At 37.5% G+C, this 18891-nt stretch overlaps 1 protein-coding gene across 1 annotated transcript in view; it reads right to left on the reverse strand.

The window, feature by feature from the left end:
* The window catches only part of LOC104528649 (fibronectin type-III domain-containing protein 3a-like), a gene marked incomplete at its 3' end in the record, with an annotated part of 26253 nt that extends 7861 nt beyond the window's left edge, over positions 1-18392 (reverse strand). Inside the window, 12 exon segments of the mRNA XM_010172711.1 lie at positions 1-26; positions 158-279; positions 933-986; positions 2011-2149; positions 3396-3455; positions 3732-3886; positions 5031-5086; positions 5860-6132; positions 7559-7796; positions 11790-11866; positions 13129-13204; positions 18297-18392. The exon segment at positions 1-26 is cut by the window's left edge and continues 5 nt beyond it. Of these exon segments, the coding sequence (XP_010171013.1) occupies positions 1-26; positions 158-279; positions 933-986; positions 2011-2149; positions 3396-3455; positions 3732-3886; positions 5031-5086; positions 5860-6132; positions 7559-7796; positions 11790-11866; positions 13129-13204; positions 18297-18392 (1372 nt within the window).
* Positions 18393-18891: the final 499 nt, after the last annotated feature.

The raw sequence follows: 18891 nt of genomic DNA on the forward strand, positions 1-18891 counted from the left end.
AATATGTCACTGTCTCGCTGAACCCACTGGAAAAGCATTTAAAAAAAATATATATATTAACAACAGCAGGTGTAGTTGATGACAAAAATACAATAAATATATTTTATCCAAAAAATCGTATCAAAAATAATATGATGTGACAAATTGTGTTCATTACCTCATTCCAATATCATTTTTAGCAGCTAATCTGAGCGAGTATTTTGTAGAAGGAGAGAGTTTGGTAAGTTTATACTGCTTCAGATGCCCGTAGTAGCATTCTTTGAAGGGTCCATTCTTCCCCTTTAAAATAAAGTGAGAACAACATGAGTCACTTTTTGCATGGGGATTGGATTCTCTACAGTCAACTTCTTCACTTTAAATTTTCCTAAATTTCATTTCACTAATTTAATAATATTTTTTTTTAAAATGAGTAAGCCTAAAGAATGCAAAAAGCTAATGTCACAATGATAGCAACCCTGAGCGTTCCTGATAATAAAACCACATTTTGATGGAGATAACTCATGATTTTGGGGCATTGTAGGTTTGACTAAATGGTAATAAATGACTGCAACTGAAAATAAAACATATTTTGAATTTTTTTTTTATCACTTTAGAATACATTTCACTAAGAAGTTCAAAAGCTGAGTGATATTTGTGACAGCCACCAAAGATACAAGCCAAATGCTCATCCATTTAAACAGAGCATAGGAATTAATGACACTCTGAGTGCCAAGAACCAAACCAGGGAGGTTTACACTGTCCTCTCAGAGAATCTACTTGAATTGTTGTAGCACCAGTCATTTGAGTCAAGTTTTTTAATTGGCTTATCCCTTTAAAACTATCTGGAGAGTTGCACTGAAAATAGCTGATGTACCCAAGCAAAAAGTATTTTTAAGTATAATTGGTCTACAGATGTCATTATGATTTTTTTTTTGCACTAGAAAAGGTCTTACCTCATCCCATTCTAAAAGAAAATTAGTTATTTTGGAACCATTGTCATTTGAGGACTGAAAATAAAGAAAAAAAAGTTAAAATCAAATGGTTGTACTTTATAAATCTTTTTTCACATTAAAAAAACATGTTAATGATTCAATATAATACATTCCAACTTCCTTTTAAAGCAAAATATTTCATGTAGAGCTGAAAGGAATCTGCAGTAGGCACACAGAACAGCCCTCTTCTTCCACAAACACACCTGTGATAATCTGAAACTCTGCTGTGGGCACAGACACACGTAGTCAGTACGGTGAGTTAGGAAGGGTAAGAACTAGAATCTAATTTAACTAGTGTAATTCCTTGTCTCTGGTGGCTCTCCAGGCTGCTATACTACTTCTGTTAATTCTGATAGTTTACAATATGAACTTATGAATAGTTTTATGAATAATGCAAGTGATATTCTTATAGCTTTTCTCCTGTGTGTCCCTGCACTGTGTCTGAGCAATGTCAGCATTCAGACAAGCAACATTTGTGTTTGTTATGCCAAATTTAATTTGGAACAAACTTTAATTTCTGAGTACAGAGTATACAAATAATTTAACTAAAGTTATTTAGCTATAAACTGTTTTCCAGATGTAAGCATAGTCATAAGAAAAATGTGAAGCCAAGAAAACACAATTACCAACAATTCTTCACAGATACTGTATATAGTCAAAAGTCAGATTCAAAAACTAGCCAAAGAAATGCACTGTGAGTTGGTTAGAATGAGACCTCTGAATTATAATATGAAGTTATATCTATTTATCATCCAGGAACCCCAAGGGAAAATGTAAATACTCTGTTCTTTCCTACACGGCCAGTTCAGAAGAACTTTCTTACGGATTAGTTCCTACTTAGAGACCTGCAACCAACTTGATCACACTAAAGCCCTAAGGCAAGAAACTAAGTAAGTGGTGAAAGAAAGAGGAAGAAACAGTCATGATTTCAGTTATCAGTCTTAACTGAGCAACTTGAAAGCCAACACCTAAAGTACACACCAAATTATTGACAAAGCTAATTTAAACATACCACACACAAATCCATGGCACTGCTTACCTTCCACTGCAAACTCAGGCTGTTTTTGGTTCTGTTAATTAGCTTCGGTGCAGCTGGACAGTCTGGCTCACAACTTTCTGTAGTGAAACTCACTAATTCTGAAATGGATTCTTTTATGGAACTGCTGGTTGCTGAAACTCTGAACAAAGGACAATTAATTATGTCGCTAGTGAAAATTTAAGGACAGTTTTCACCTTTAGAAATGCATTTAATCACAAGGAGTGAGCAGGCTGATTTTGTTCCTGTAACCACATTATAGGAAACAAGTGCCCAATCCCTCTTCTTTCAGATCACTGATTCCAAAAGACAACCACTTCACGCTTTTTCATTCAGGAAAAAAATAACAAAAAGTGAGTTTATGATGTCACTCCGGGTTCTAATAACTGATGCCCACATCATATGAAACACCACTACCCATTCTATGTTCAAGGAGACAGGGGCATGCAGATGAGTAGCGTGATAGAGATCACACAGGTACACTTCCTGATCCTGAAGGCTCCATCTGGCATCCTTCATTTACAACTACCATCTACCACAGTGGAGATACTCTAGTGATGAAACACACATGGGAGCTATGACAAAAACTAGAGCAAATGTCACCAAATGGGAACCAGACTCTCTAGAACAGTCCTGCTCATTTTTGTTTGTTTTTGAAGAGCAATGACTCGACTCATTTTTGAGAAATACCGTCTGTCTTATCAAATGACTGTTTAAAACGTGCAGAACTGTTCTGAAGTTTAAGTCTTCAAATTTGTCCCCTTCTGTGCCCAAACACTGCTGCTGTCTTCTGCTACTGGATCCCAGTGCTCTCCTGCCTTGTTTAACCAGCTTGTCTTTTTCCTAACCAGTCAAACCCCTTTTCCAGTAATGCTTATTTACTCTGCGAGGCAGTTCCTGAATGTCATGTCTTGTTCCCTTGTAAAGCAGCATCTAACTTCTCCCCAGTTCAACCAGTTTCCCCTTCCCTTCCTGCACTGCTACAGAAACCTGCAGTTTAGAGAAGTGACTTTACAGATCAAGCTGACATGTCAGACTTGCAAATCCATGTTCAAGGCTAAATTATTTACTGCTGCCTTCTGCCTACAATCTCTTTCACTGAGTCCAACCTTGTTGTTCTAAAAAAATACCAACAGAGGATAACTTAAAGTGTGTGTCTGAGAAACACAAAGAGACAGAGAAGGTAGCAGGGAAGAAAATGAGGTGATATTTTATGAAATTAGAAGATAAGTGGGAATTTAGATAGCAACAGTAGTGTTCATAGCTATGATATTTTCTGCAGAATATCCCTCAAGTTGTTTGTGATTACAACTTATTCATGAAACCACTATAACTCTGTAATTAACATATCAACAAAAGCATGAAATATTTCATTCCCAGCAACATACCTGGCATGATAATCAGTTGCTGGTCTGAGATCAGGAAGTGTAATTGTTAGTTCTTCCCCACTGTGAAAAGGAAAAAAAAAAAAAATAATAAAATGAGGCACAGCTCTTCCTCACACTTTAAAGGATAAAAGCTCATTGAAAAGCAAAACCATGTAGCGCACATTTAACTTTCCCGTTTTCCATTGTCCACGTAACTCTTAGTGATATTACTTAAAATTTATTTCATGTGAAGTAGGTAGGTCTGCAAGTCAACAAACAGCTCCTGATAGAGAGATTGCTGATTGGTTAATGGTTTTAAACATCGGTATTGTGCTTAAAGGAAGAAACTAAACTTACACATAGACAGATTTAAATTTTCCATTTTTACCACTGTTGGATATTGCTACTTCAAATGTAAATGCTGCTGGACTATGACTATGGCTCTCTCCATTCTGTGAACTAACTGGGAGATTCCAGGACAGAACGGCTGATCTTGCTTGTATATCAGAAACCTATTAAAAGCATAAATAATGCAAGTAAGTTTGCTTTCTGTAATAAAAGGTATATTAGTCAATAACACGGTGTCACTAGTTTGCCTATGAAGTTCCTCACTGGAGGAATTCTTTACCTTCGTAGTGGAAATACTGAGTCATTATTTGAATTGAAATTATTCCCTCTTTTCACTTCTAAAATATCATGTTAAAGGATTTCCCTTCAAACACTTACAGACACACTACATAGCCTCAGGATATGAAGAGAAAATTTCTATTTCACCTGCACTGTTTGCATCACTCATTTGGAGCAAATTTTCAGATTTGGAGTCTTGAACACTGCCATCAGATCTGTATTTAGGCACAGTCAGATGGCTCAACTTTCTAACTCGATCACAACTCCCTCACATAATATTTTAACCACTAAGCTAGAGGATAGCAAGAGGCTCTGACTAAAATCTAAGCTTTCTGCTCCTTAATTCCCATACTCCAAATTTTCTCTGACGAGATCAACACAGCCTTCTGTTAGCATTAAGTACAGATGAAGAAGCAGCAATGAAAAAATACTACCATAACAAAAAACAGCCAGAAAGGCGGAGCAAAAGAATACAACCCAGGCCTACTGTATAGAAAATGCACAGAAGAGTTTAACTAAGTATGCTCAAGATCACATATCACTTCAGTTTTAGCTTTTAGACATTTAAATTAATGTCACCAGACTCCAACTTCCTAAATACTCAAATATTTGCTCCAATTTCTAAACATAACATAAAAAAATTATCTATTTTTGTGATTTCTCTTCCCAATATTCTTAAATCCTCTATGCTGAATGAAGGATGGTTCCAAGAGTGGACAGACTTCCATTAGTTTAGCAGGCCCTTGGTTTGCAAGGTACTGAAGCCCTCACATACACTAGACAACTTCAACAGTGGATAGATTCTCAGCTTACAGACTGGGAAACTGAGTCAGAGAGTTTCAGAAAGTTGAGAAATACTGTGTTTCCATAGCATGATTGCCCTTTCCCAGCTATAAACTCTGACAATAAGATACATTTTCTCTATTAAAAAAATAAATAAGAAGAAAGAAGAAGAGATCAGTAAGACACAAGTTATTTTATAGAAAGTATATGCACAAAGAATAATGGTATTTTAAGGATAATACTTACAACTGGCTTGCCAATGCTCAAGTGAATATCACATTTCTTGGATTCTGTGTCAGATTCTGAAAATTCAAATACAAAACAGATTACTGAAAACCCCAAGAGTAAACCAGTCTGTTACAAAAATGCCACCACAAGATGGAGTTCGCCTCATTATGAGTTTAACAATAGTACTTATTGTGCAAGGTTCATTTCCCCTGTTTGTTTTGGCTGCGTGAGGGGTAGAAACATGAACTATCCAAAACTAACAGTGTTACAAAAACCCTTTTAGTACATCCTGCACAAAGGGTATATTTTCCTCATCTGAGCATAAATGGGTTTTCTTTGACAACACAAAAACATTCCTCCAAAAATGAAAGGTGTTAAAAAAAAAATGACAATAAGATCTTATCTCAATTGTATGTGCCTTCCTTGAATTCCTATTGCAAAACACTTGGTCTGGGCATAATTTGGAATAAGCCTGATCAAAACTGCACACTAAAAGACACCAGAAGTCTTTTATGTAAATACCCACAGGTCATTCTCACTTGGAATATTGATCAGTCTGGGTCAAAAAAAGCACAGAAGTAAACAAAAGGTTTAAAATTAAATCTTCCTGAAGACCTTATTTGATAAATTTCGAATAAACAAACTTGACATTACTATTATTTCCAGAGGAAACAAAATCCAAACATTATGAAAAGCATTTCAGGCTTTTTCTGATCCTGAATAGCCACAGAAATTTTCAAATTCAGTTTTTTCAGAAACCATTTTGCAATGAACTTGCAGCACCTTCTGTTACAAAAGAATCTAACTTTATTTATTTATTTATTAAAACTATTTCAATGCAACCTACCTCCCATCTCTGGATCCGGGCTGCCCTTTGTTTTTCCTATCTGCTTCTGCTTTAGTGGCCCTCCTGCCCCTTGCTGTCCCTTTCCATTTCCATTCTGAATTGTTGCATTGGAAGAATTAACAACTTTATGTGGTGAAGAAGGAGGACTGTTAAGTTTATTGTTAGTGTGACCAGTAGCTTGTCTGTCTTTTAGTCTTTTCTTCAGGTGTTCTTGCATTTTGAGACTCCTTTCATCTCGCTGAATGAAGTTCGTCCTTCCATGAGAACGAGGTTCTACAAAGAAAACAGAACTTATTTCATGATTCAGTACCATTTATTTGACATCTGACAAACGCTCTGTAAGTTGGAAGAATAACTACAGTAAATCCAGAACTTGCAAACCCACAGAACTTCACTGTGCTTGCTCTTGTCAGGCTGTATTTGTGTGTAGCTGCGTGGCTCAGGTAAGCTCTTCAGCCTGGTGCAGGAGTTTTGTGGCTGATGCTCAGGTGTTTCTGGGCTAGGGCAGGCTTTAGGAAGCTCACCTGATAAAGAGTTTATGGATTGGGCTCAGATCAGTGAATGAGCAGAAAGATTAAGCAGTAGGAGAAGAATGTGCCTGGAGGTTTAATTCTTGTTTCGAAACGCTGTCAAAGTTAAGTTAAATACTACACTAAAATATATGAAATCTCTGAAGGCAAATTTCCATTTTTCTTATTTAACCCATATCCAAATTGTTGATTCTTTTTTTCTTAAACATTGTTTTTGATCACTTGCTATGTTTAGGGTTAATTTAATTCTTCAGGCCTTTCTCTTTTGTTAGCTGCTCAATATTCTGCCTTACAGTTGCCCTTCTTCCCTGATATAGCCACACAGTCACATTTTCCAAACAGTGCAAGCAAACTGAGGACCCAAACAAACTTTCTAAAACACAGCTTGGGTGCTACTGAATAGTTTACCCTAGACATGGGCTGAAATAGCTTAATTACCAATTTAAGTTTGAGAGAGAGATAGTGAATGGTCTTACACAGTCTCATTTTTTTCTATGTTAAATGCTTTTTTATATATTAAGGCTTAGAGCCTGGTTTAATTGAGCAGTGACCTCAGTCCTCCACTGAAGTACTGCTGCATTCGGTTTTTAAATATAGAGTGGACTTGCACTTTACCTTCCAACATGGATTACTATGGGTTTTGGTTTATGTATGTTATTTTGATTTTCTTTCCAGTCATATTTGGACTCTGTCTAGCCAAAAAACCCCACATTCATCTATCAATTAAATGCATTTTCAAAAAAATTCAAGCCAAGGCTGTGACAAAACACAGCAGTTTTGGAGAGCACAATTTTAGAGAAAGGCAAAAGCGATCACTGTGGCATTTACAGTAAGAAAAGTAAGGATCTATGAAAAATATACACAGTATTAGAACACTTCTACGTTACTGCTTTTGCATTAAATCCTTAAAAACAGAACAGCAGAAGATTTAAACTTTACGCAATGATATTTTGCACATGCAGAGCTCCTTCAGACCAGGCTCCATGATGCCTTATATACAAGTGTACTTTTAAGAAACACACATAAGGCTCAGGGAGTCTAATAAATAGCACTAAAATCACAGAAATGTGGGAAAGAGCTGCCCACAGAACTCAAGTTGCCTCAATCTGGATGCCCAGAGTGACAGGCTTTCTCGGGTATGTAAACATGACCTGCGCTCTCGCTCTCACCTTGTTCTTGAAAAACGTGTGGTGGTGGTGGATGCTGGTGAATGAACTGTGGTGGCATCTCTCCTGTCCCAGGAACTGGAGGGTACACTGGGTGAGGTGGGTGGGGAAGCAAAGCGTGGTGATGATGCATGTAATGTGGCACATGGGGAGGAGGAGGAGGAGGAGGATGCATGGAAGGATGGAATTCAGCCGAGTGTGGCAACACCACTACTTTACGAACTCCATTTTCTTCCACCACCTGTCATGCAACATAAGAAATGAAACATCAGCACAAAAGCAATCTTGTAAATATTGTACATTTAATAAAGAATCTCTATGTTTAAGTTTATAACCACAATCTGTCAGTCAGGGATACACACACCAAAATGAATTCCAGTGGAAACCCAGCGTATGTTACTGGAAGAAACTGGAGTTTGAGGCAGTCAGGTTGAAGAAGTTGAGCCTCACACACTAAAGTGCTAAGCAATCTATAATTTAGGATAATGTGCATATTATTTTAAACAAGTAATGTGAATAGATCAGGGGCTAATTTAATTCCCAGTCTACTTGTAGTTACAGTTAGAAGAACTGCTTTAGACCACATCCTGACTGACAGCGCTGTCACACGTACAAGTGACTGCATGTCATCTGATTTGTGGTACATGTCTCTGTACACGTTCCTAGCCTATGGCAAGTACAAAGTACTACAAGTCAGCTCTGCTGTCTTGTACTATGATCCAACCCAACTCAAATGTCAAAATATTTCATGTTTGCCACAGGCTAAGAGAATTCAGACGAGGAACCTGCCTGTGTGTCTGAACTCTAGGATAAAAAGATGTTAAGACAGCGCATGCATATGTATGCACACGCTCACATCTAAGCTGTGTCCTAAACTAGCAACTCATAGGTTCCTTCTAGAGTCTTAATTCTTCCAGAGTGAAATACATTAATATCTCAGTGTATTGCTTTTCCTACAGTAAATTTAAAATAGGTTAAGGTTTTATACAACAACGCTTCTCTAAATCTTAAAACTGAGAAGAGACTTTAGACAGAATGCAGGTTTTAAAAGACAAGGTCAAGAAATAACCAAGAGCAGGATTAACAAAAAGACACACTGGACAATGAGGACACTGAAATAAAACAACACCCAGTTTAGTCTCATCTTTAAGACACCTGGAACAGACAACCAGAGGCTGAGTTTAGAGGGTCCTTTCTCCAGGCAGGGTTCATCGTACAGACAAGAGGCCACCTGCACTGATTTGTGGTCACAGTCCATTTTGCTTATCTGAGGGATTAAGTTTTCAGCACCTACAGTTCTGATGGGGTCAAAGGCTTCTGAATTGACCATCAGAGAAATCACCTGGTCATATTCCAGTTTGTTTCTTCTGCCACAACACAGAAGTCCACTGGCATGAAATTCAGACTGTATCTAATGAGAATTCTGAATCTAAAGCAAACTATATTTGCTTTATGTATTAAATCCCAATTAAAGGCAGACAACAAATCAGTTGTTTTCTCTTGTCCCTCACACAAAATAATTAAACAGGTATGTGTAATGTCATTGGAAAAAAAAATCAATTATAGAAAAATGTTCAATATTAAATGAAAACTGACACTTAAAAATTATTCAAGCCTCAGTAGGAAAACCCAACATTTTTTTAAGATTGGTTTAAAATTAGTCTGCAGCTTTATGCTTCCTTCCTTCTACATCATTTATCTCCTTCAAGTTGCATTTAAAGAAGCAGATCACAAATGCTATTAGGCAGGGCCTTACAGTGCTTTCATATTAACAGAGATGGATCATGTAGTCAGCAGAAAATATTATCTGTGGATGCAAGTGGGGGGCGTGTTCCAGCTGCAGGCTGGCATACAAAATAGAGATGCAAAAAAAGAATCTTTAAAAAATGCAATCTGCAGAGTAAACCACAGAGAATAAAAATGGCTCTTAGAAGATTTCAACTTCTTTATGTAGCCCTCTGTTACTAAAAATGTAAACAATTTACATTTTCAGGCATTTAAAGAAAGCACTGACACAAAAACAGGCCACACGTTTTATTCTGTTAGTTCCTTCAAGATCATCCTCTCTTAAACCATGTTTAGTTTGGCTACAAGAAACCAGTGTAGTGCTTCCTCGTTGGCCAAGAAGGCATTACAGATGTTGAAATACTGCTTACACCAAAAATACATTTTGAAAAGCTCCTCAGCAAAAGATAAGAGCAAATTAACAAGAAATTATTCTTCTGAAGGGAAACAGAAATGTGTCGGCTCACAAATTGCCATGACAAAGTTCAGCTGTGGGCTGGCCGCAGAGTCAGCTGCATTATTAGCAATTCTTAACAGACTTTAAATAGAAGAAAAAAAAAATGACAAGCAGAAGTCACTTAAGACTAAGCTTACACTGAATACACTTTGCTCTAGAAACAACATGGGGGGCTTTCTGGTTCATCAACAGAACTAAATACACCACTTGAACTACATTATATTGCATAATACTATAACACACTGTAACATACACAAGGCAGAACTCATAGTAAATTTAGATGGTTTTATGCATATATGAAGAAAGAACACATGGCAGAGTTTCAGGCAGAAGGGATATATTAATATATTAAGACTTTTATATGATTTTACAGCTATGTCCCCATTATCCACTACTGAATCGCTTCATTCCACTTAGGAAGAAACCAATATAACTGATCTCTGGGCTCTGCCAGTCTTGGGAACAGCAAGTTAAATTCTCATCTGCTGACAACCTTTGAGCAACCTGGTCTAGTGGAAGGTGTCCCTGCTGCTGGCAGGGGGGTTGGAACTGGATGAGCTTTAAGGTCCCTTCCAACCCAAACCATTTGATAATTTTATGATTCTATGACAAGATCAATACAAGTAACTCAAGCTCTGATTTAAAGTTAGTTTCCAATTTGTCTATTCCTGTTACCTTGACCAAGGCAACAGAAAAGAAAACCAAACCTCCTAGTTTCATGTGACAGCAAACACAGGACAAATGTATTTCTCAGTCTGTACACCTCAGTTTTGCATACTGTTTGCACCGAGGACTCAATTTCATATCAATGCATAAATTATCTGGGGGGGGTCTTTTCTTCAGGGTCTGCATGAAAGTACCTGCTTATAATAGCAGGAGCACAAACCACAGAGGCAGCTGTATGCAAAAAGACAACTGCCTGGCACACTTAGGAGCACAGTTACAAGGTTTTCAAGCCTACTCAGAACTATCTCCTAATTTTAAACATCACTGGAAAATGAGAAACCTAGCCTACCCCATTTAAAAATTTGGTTTTAATTACTTCTCTTTAAAAATGCATTAATTAAGAAGTAAATCATACTGGTAACTTCAAATATCTCTGATAACAGTTCAAATACCACACGCAGGTCTGATTTGCTACAACTTAACAACATGGAGGAGTGGAAAATCAGTGAGAATGGAAAAGTAAAGCTGGGATAGAAGCCCAGAGTCCCGCTCAGTTCATAGGCACATGTCACAAGCATTAACACTCCTGTTCACACTTCTGCTGTAACACTAGAGTGTTTTGCTGAATGTTCAGGAGAACAGAGCTGGTAAAGAAAGGGGCATTGAAAACTTTGATAAATAGAGTTATAGTAGAATAGAAAAATCTGAATTAAGAGAAGGTATTAAAGAGAAACACCTTATGCAGTCCAGGAAAAAAAAAAAGACCTAGAGGATGAAAGAGAGAATGATATTGATATATGACCCACATATTCTCAATGTAAAGAGTCTTGTAGCCACAGTATGTGTGAGACACGTTCAATTCCAGCACTGCCCTCAGCTATGTTCCCATCAGACTGTTTCTGGCAGAGCTAAGTGCTGTCTGCACTCATCAGTCCTCTGACACCCAGCAGGCTGCAGTCGCTCTCACTGCTCCTATGACCCAGTCACCTACCTTCACCTTGAAAACAGGACTGCAGAAAAATCAAGATGTGGATGCTATTCACGGAGCTCAACAGACAGCCAATTCAGAGCCATCTACTATCTTACTCAAAGTCATCTTTTACTGCCTAATAGCATTAGTAAAAACATCTGCAAAATTAGATCAACTTTTACTAAGTGAACAGAAGGTGAGAGCACCTACAATGAAGTTAAATAGTTGATAAGTTCAATGGAAAAAAATATAAGAAAGGCTTTTAACAGCTGTTCCAGATAAAATAATCAACAGTCTTACTGTATAAAAGCCACCCCCACAAACACACTGAAATATATGAATAAATTTAAGTTTACCTGAGATACATAACCGGGAGGCACAAATATAGGCGGCATAGAACCATTTGGTGACATCATGGGAACGTGTGCTGGACCTGAGAAGTAACAAGGTGCCACTCGTTAACAAACGAGGCTTTTACAAACTCGAGACACCTTCTTTTCAAAGGTGGTGGCTCACTTTGGTGCCTGAAAAGCCAGCAACTGCATCCAACTCTGTATTTATGGAACGCTTATAGACAAGTAGATTTAGAAGCAAGGCTTAAACCATCCAATTAAAAAGTTAGTTAGGAGAAAAAACTTAATCAGGACTGTGACTCTAAAAATCAAAAAAGTGACTGTACCAAGTTTCCATCAAGAAAAATAAAGCAATTTATGTCACCGATGGGTAACTCATTTTCACATCCAAAATACAGATTAAGTATGATTTAGTAACTTTCAGGAAGCATCCAGAATTTTAAATAATATTGCTGAATGCAAGTTTGGTTGTACATTTACTCTACAAAAAGCACAGACTAAAATTATCTCAACCACCATGCTTATATAGCTAACAGTATTTCTTTAATTGTACCAAAATCAGCGTATACAAATTTTAGTTGTTATTTTGGGAGAGAGTTAAAAGTCGGTAGCAACAACATTGGCACCATAGTAATGCTGAGAGCTGGTCTACCAGTTTTGTTCTGTTTGGGTTTTTTGGGTTTGTTTTTGTTGTTGTTGTTGTTTTTTAAATAAGAATATATTACTTTTCACATCAAGCTGAAATAAAATATTCCTGTCTGGGATTTGATGAAAGCAGAATGGACACATTTTATATTATACCATTTGATATGGTGAAAAATATTCCAAAAATGAAAGTACTGATAAATTCAACTTGACTGACGGGAGATATTTTGACCCAACTCAGATTTGCAGTTCTGTCACTTACCCAGGAGGCAAACAGTAGTTTGTAGCCAGACACAGGGGGTAGCAATGCTTCCCCCAGTACCAACACACTGTTAATGCCACTACTGTACAGTGAAGTGAGGTCACACAGCGCCCGTGGAAGTTGTTTAGATTAGTGTGGACTAAATCCCATTTATACTTGTATGTTAAGATTGTGAGAAGACAGTTATTCAAGGATCATTACAAAAACAGTTGAGATGCCAGCTTCTATAAATTAGCAGCAAAGTTTGCAGAGATGCAGGGAATTTGGGTAATTTTTGTCTCATTTGTGCTTTAAGTACAAACTGAAAAATCTGATTTATTACATGGCAGAACATACAAAACCATGTTTGACATTCCAGAAACAAATACTGGTACCAATTCTGTGATATCTGCAGAATCAAAATCTTTGGATTCAGTATGTCAGTTTTTCCTTTACCTTGAATACACTGAACGTGTCCATCTTCAGTTGTAATTGTAAATGTTTCACCTGGGTTTACCTGCACGAGAATAACCTGTAGGAAAAGAAAACACAAAAGAGGTGGTTTATTTTAAATTTTAGAATTATCTGCTGGAAAAACCTCACCTCTTATTTATACCCACATGTTAGATTAAAACAACACAGCTCTGGCAACCTGAGTTAAAAAGCAAGCTGAGAAACAGTGATGGGTAGAATGAAGTTTCCTTACAATTTGACACAAAATCATTAATTTTGCATAATTGGTATTTTTCTGTGATTACTACCAGAAGTGCTTGCCTTGATACACTGGAAATAATTAACTAGGTCTTTATTTTCAATAGTTTCACATGTTTTTTTTTCTTCTTTTACTGAAGCAATAAATTACCCAAAATTCAACTTGCTTTCCAAGCTTTGCCTATAAGATTATTTCAGTTTCAGGGCCAAATTGGCAAAATCGCTATAAACACATATATTAAAAAAAAAAAGAATAAAAAAGGGAGAAAAAACAAGTCCTTTTGGGGTGGAAGGAGGGTAGAAGAGGTGGTAAAGCAGGTCATTATTCCTCAATCATCCTACAGCATCCATCACCTCATTCCACCCCATTCACAGCACGTGCTTAAGCCTCATTGTAAAATACTGGCAGCTGTGCTCTGGTTTTATTGTAACATGACAACTTTACTACAGGAATTTCACAGAGATTCTACTATATTAGGCAGAGGTCTAATGCTTTTGCAAAATGAGGGGTTTGGCCATGTAAGAACTTGCACAGTTACACAGTCAGAATTCCACCCTGCTGACAGTTAGCACATAAAGAGGAATGGCTGATGTAAAAACTGAAATAAAATATACTTTTTATTTTGTAAAACTAGCTATGAAACTCATTTTCTTTCATTCTTTCATTAAAGAAACTAATTTTCTTTCATTCAATTTTTAGAAAGTATTTTATACTATTCATGGAATGACACATCAGGTAGATGGGACCTGAAGAGATCACCTAGTTATCTAACTCCTGGTAAAAATTAACCACACATGACGTTAATGAATAAGCCTGTCTATTTTGTTCTGCTACATCTCCAGTGATGGAGCTCCACAAACTCCTCAGGCACCACAATTTCACTGTCCTCACCATTACAGATGTTACCATCTAACTTCAATATTCCTGCTTCAGCCTGAACCCTTACTGCATGTCCTAACAAACAATGAAATAAAGAATAAAACCTCAATAAAAGAAAGATTGTTTTCTGTGATTTAGATGCTACACCCTCTCTATAAATCCTTTTGGGATTTTTATCTGCCTTTTTTTGGAAGCAGTGGAACACTGTTGACTGTCACTTGCAGTCTTTATCCATCCCTTGGCAGATCTTTTTTCCTTCCTTATGATAAGCTGACTACCTAAACACAGGACTTTGTACTTCCTGCTAATTTTCTAGATTATCTTTCTAGCAATCAAAATAATTTCAGGCTTCCAAGATGTTTGCAATTCCTCCCATTTCATATCAGCTGTAGATTTCTTAAGTACACCTCAGTTCTATTATATTGGTGACTAATAAAAAGATCACTGAAAAGGACGAGCCTTAAAAAGATCTTGTGGTCCCTCATTCAAACTCTGCATTTTGACCAATTCCACCTACTCTTTTCCAAAGAGTTTGTCAAGTAGCTTATGCTGCCATTAACCAAAGCACATATATAAGATAATTAAGTGCAAACACACTCATGTTTACTCAAGTTACACCTTACATCTCCCTTTACTCTTGAGTGTGTGACTTCATCCCAGAAAGAGATGGATGTTTGCACAGATCTCTTGCCTTGAAACTGCTGTGTGTAAAACACAACTCACAGGAGCAAACTCAAACACTGTTTAACTCTGATTTTGCAGCTTCTGCACACTGCTCTATTAGCTTTTCTTTTTTAACAGGGGATGTAGAAGCATAAATGAACACAAACCCTGCTCCAGTGAGTTCATGGTAAAAAAAAAAAGCCATCTCTCTAGTCAATAATATTTATTATGGTTCCATGAGGAGAACAGATGACAGATAATACTTTTTAAAATGGCATGATTAAATCACTGAAACTTAAGCAGATCTGTCAGTATGCAAGGAAATTTATGACAAACTCTACTGAATTTCTAGGAGCAGAGACAGAGAAGTGGTTACTTGTTTAAAAAAAAACCCAAAAACCAACACAACAGTGGGCTGGGATTTGCCAGAGCACAAAGAACCAGGAGAGATGAGAGATGATGTCTGCTGCCAACAGCAGCTGCTGGGGACGGACACTAGCAGGGGTCAGGACTCCACAGACAGGTATTAAACCTCACAGGAAAGTCTCATCTTTGAGGGTAAGAAAATTCAGAGGCAGGAAAGGGATCCTTTTAGCAATTCAGAGCCTCTGATCGTGTGGGATCTTAGGAACAGGTTTCAATTAACTGAAGTTCTCACAAACAGTTGAGGAAACTATTAAGTGAACCCAGTGAAAAGGATCAGAAGTGAGTTGTGTAATCACAGGGCTGTAAGGCAGTTCAGAGACTGGAATTTCAGGAATGCATGGGGCAATGTCTTAGGGGAATGACTCACTGCAGTTAATGAAGCAAATGCAGTTCCAACAACCTTCCACCAAGGAAAATCTCCAGGAAGCTGGAGTGTTTCTAATGAGTCAATCTAAACCAAGTCAGACAACAGACTAGTGCTAGAAGTCACAGCCACGTTGACATCTTCAGGTGTCCTGCCTAACCCATCTCAGAACGAGTGGGATCAACACAGTTTGAAAACTATTTCAAATCATTTTGCTTTTATCCCTTATTCACACACTTCCCATTGCTGAAATGTTTTCAGAACAAGAAATCCTTCCAGAAAACTTCCAACTTTATGTGAAATGAAACTGATGACGTGGGTGCTGCATCTGACTGTCTGAAGGGATTGGCCCAACAGCACAAGTTTTATTTCTGTAAACAAAACCACTTTACAATACCCTATCATTAGCACCAGCAGCAAAATCATTAAAAATAATCTGCATTAATAAAGCTTCTAAGTTAACACCCTATTTAAAAGTAAACTTTCCAATGGGAGACTGTGGCTCAGAAGCCTCTCTAAAGAAACATGTCACAAACAAGAGCAGCAAGTGTATTCATCAGGTAACTGAAGGGTGGCACTGTGACCTGGTTGTTCATATAAAGACATGCCAGAATGAGAAATGTTGGCACATTAACATGAAATCACATTCCCAGTCCCACGAAGATTTTTCACTAGACAGACTTATAAGTTATTTCCAATATAATTCAAGTGTCAGTCTTGGAGAGCAAAGTCTACTCTTCAAATGCCATTTTCCCATGATACAACTCTTACTTTTTTCTTCTTTCTTTCTTTCTTTTTACTTCACCTGACTGCAAACAGTCTCCACTAGGTTCAGAAAATGTCAACAACTGTCACCTTCTTTCGGGTCGGTCAATACACACTAGTATTCTACTCACTGATCTATCCCAAGACTTGCTACACAAATACTGCTATGGAGATGGTCTCCAACTAGACCTACGTGATCTCTTTTCCTTGTGTAACGTGAAATAGCAGCTACTGAATAACCTCACACCTGGCCAGTGTCTGAAATTTCACATTAGAACTTCAGAACTAGCTTAGAGACTCTATAGTTTTACTTATTTCAAAACACAATCACTGTACTTTTATCTCCAGAGTCTGAGAAAAAAAACAAACAACAGAGTAGACTCTTTTTTTTAAAATAAAGGCTATTTTTACAAGCAAGCATACCTCAATCCTTCCCCACCTGTAACAATGACAAAGTAAAGGATATCTCATTTAAAACTTCCCAGCATCTACAGTCTATCAGACCCTCAACAATTCATGATGACTTTGTTGTACCCTGTTTATCCACTGCACATTCAAATAAGTCAAGGTCATCACTGTTACCCTTCATAATAATTTCATATGACAGTTATCCTCTGGAAGCTTCTATGCAACTTTTCCTTCTGGATTAACCCCTTAATTCCTATTTCAACTTCTGTTAGATACTTGAATTTATCTAGAAAGAAATGGGCAGTTTTGTCCCTTGCTTCAACAAAATGATTGTTTAACTCCAGGCCCATAAAGCCTTCAAATTTATGTTTTGTTATCAGAGAATCCCAGAACAGCCCATGTTGGAAGGGACCTCGAGAGATCATCTGGTTCAACATTTAGTGGGAAAGGGAGCCTAGATGAAATTATCTAGCACTCTGTCCAGCTGCAGCCAGCCAACAAACAGCTATTAAGATGTTTAAAACAACCCTTTTCTCTCCTATCAGGATGTGCCATGTTTGTAGCTGCTAAGACAGGGGGAAGATGCTACTTAAATCAATATCCAGTGTTAAAACGTCAGGATGTCTGTAATATTTCTGCCTGCACTGAAAGTCCATCTCCAAACATTTTCTGCACAAGGCATTCAGCTTCTACTGCCAAACAGCAAATTCACTTCAAGTTTACTGACAACTTATACAAGCTTGGGCTTCAGTTAAACCTCTTTGCTTTCACTCCTGTCTGTATTTCTAATCATACCAGGTACTTCTGAAGGGTTGTGCCCAATATTATTCTAAAGTTTCAACTACACATACTCAGGTTTCAACTGGGCGCTGTAATTATTAATGAAGATACTTAATATCAGGAAGCCAAGGTCTTTCCTCTCATTGCCCTGCAATAGATTTACTGGTTTAGAGCAATGTAGTCATTTGCTAATGTTGATTATTTTATATGAGCTTTAAGAACTTTCAAAATCTTAGTGCTTTATGAAATACATATTATATTTTTCCTTTTACTCTTTGATTTTGCAGTTTTATTTTAAAGCACTTCATATGCATATAACAAATATCCTTTTTAATTTGCAATCTTTTCACATTTCCACTACATTATTGTTGAATGATTTTTCCTCCTCTTCTCTATTTGGACTTCTATTGTACTGATGAGCTCAGTGCTGAGAACCACACGCTCTTCTAACTTTGCAAATCAGTATCACAGTTGCTTTATTTCAAGCCTCCTCCTCTTTCAGCCACTATATCAGTCAGAAAAACTTTCTTGTTGTACATCTGGTTTTCTACAGTATGTTTGAATGTCTACAACCACCACTGGTGCAGTATGACATGATTTGTATGAAAGTGCAATGGATTGACTTGCCTGTTGTATGCTGTCCCCATTAACCATATGAGGTAGAAGTGGCACTTCATTCAATATTGGCGTAGCTTCTAAAGGAGGCGGCTGGTCGGCCATCATGTCTGAAAACCATTCATTGACAACTGCTCACATCAACCACCTGCTAACACAAAAACAGAGTGCCAACATTAGATATGTCTCTCCCACCTCCCCAAACGACTCTCTACTTCGTTTGCCAAACTTGGTATCAATGTTTCAGCAGAAAAAATACAGCAGTGCCTTGAGGTTTTCCTTCTTCTCCACAAAAAGTCAAATGCTTGCATTACGATATTAATTGACTCCCTTAATGATAACCATTCAAGAACATTTCAAAATGTTCCATGGATGCCCCCTCCCTGGAAGTGTTCAAGGCCAGGTTGGATGAGGCTTTGAGCAACCTGGTCTAGTGGAAGGTGTCCCTGCTGCTGGCAGGGGGGTTGGGACTGGATGAGCTTTAAGGTCCCTTCCAACCCAAACCAGTCTGGGATTCTTCTATGAAAAGTCAATAGGAAAATATCATCAGACTTCAACACTCCACAGCTCTCCCCTGAAGATTTTCAAATAAATAAGTGAATATTCA

The sequence above is a fragment of the Antrostomus carolinensis genome, unplaced genomic scaffold, assembly GCF_000700745.2.
Source record: "Antrostomus carolinensis isolate BGI_N321 unplaced genomic scaffold, ASM70074v2 scaffold21947, whole genome shotgun sequence".
Taxonomy (NCBI): domain Eukaryota; kingdom Metazoa; phylum Chordata; class Aves; order Caprimulgiformes; family Caprimulgidae; genus Antrostomus; species Antrostomus carolinensis.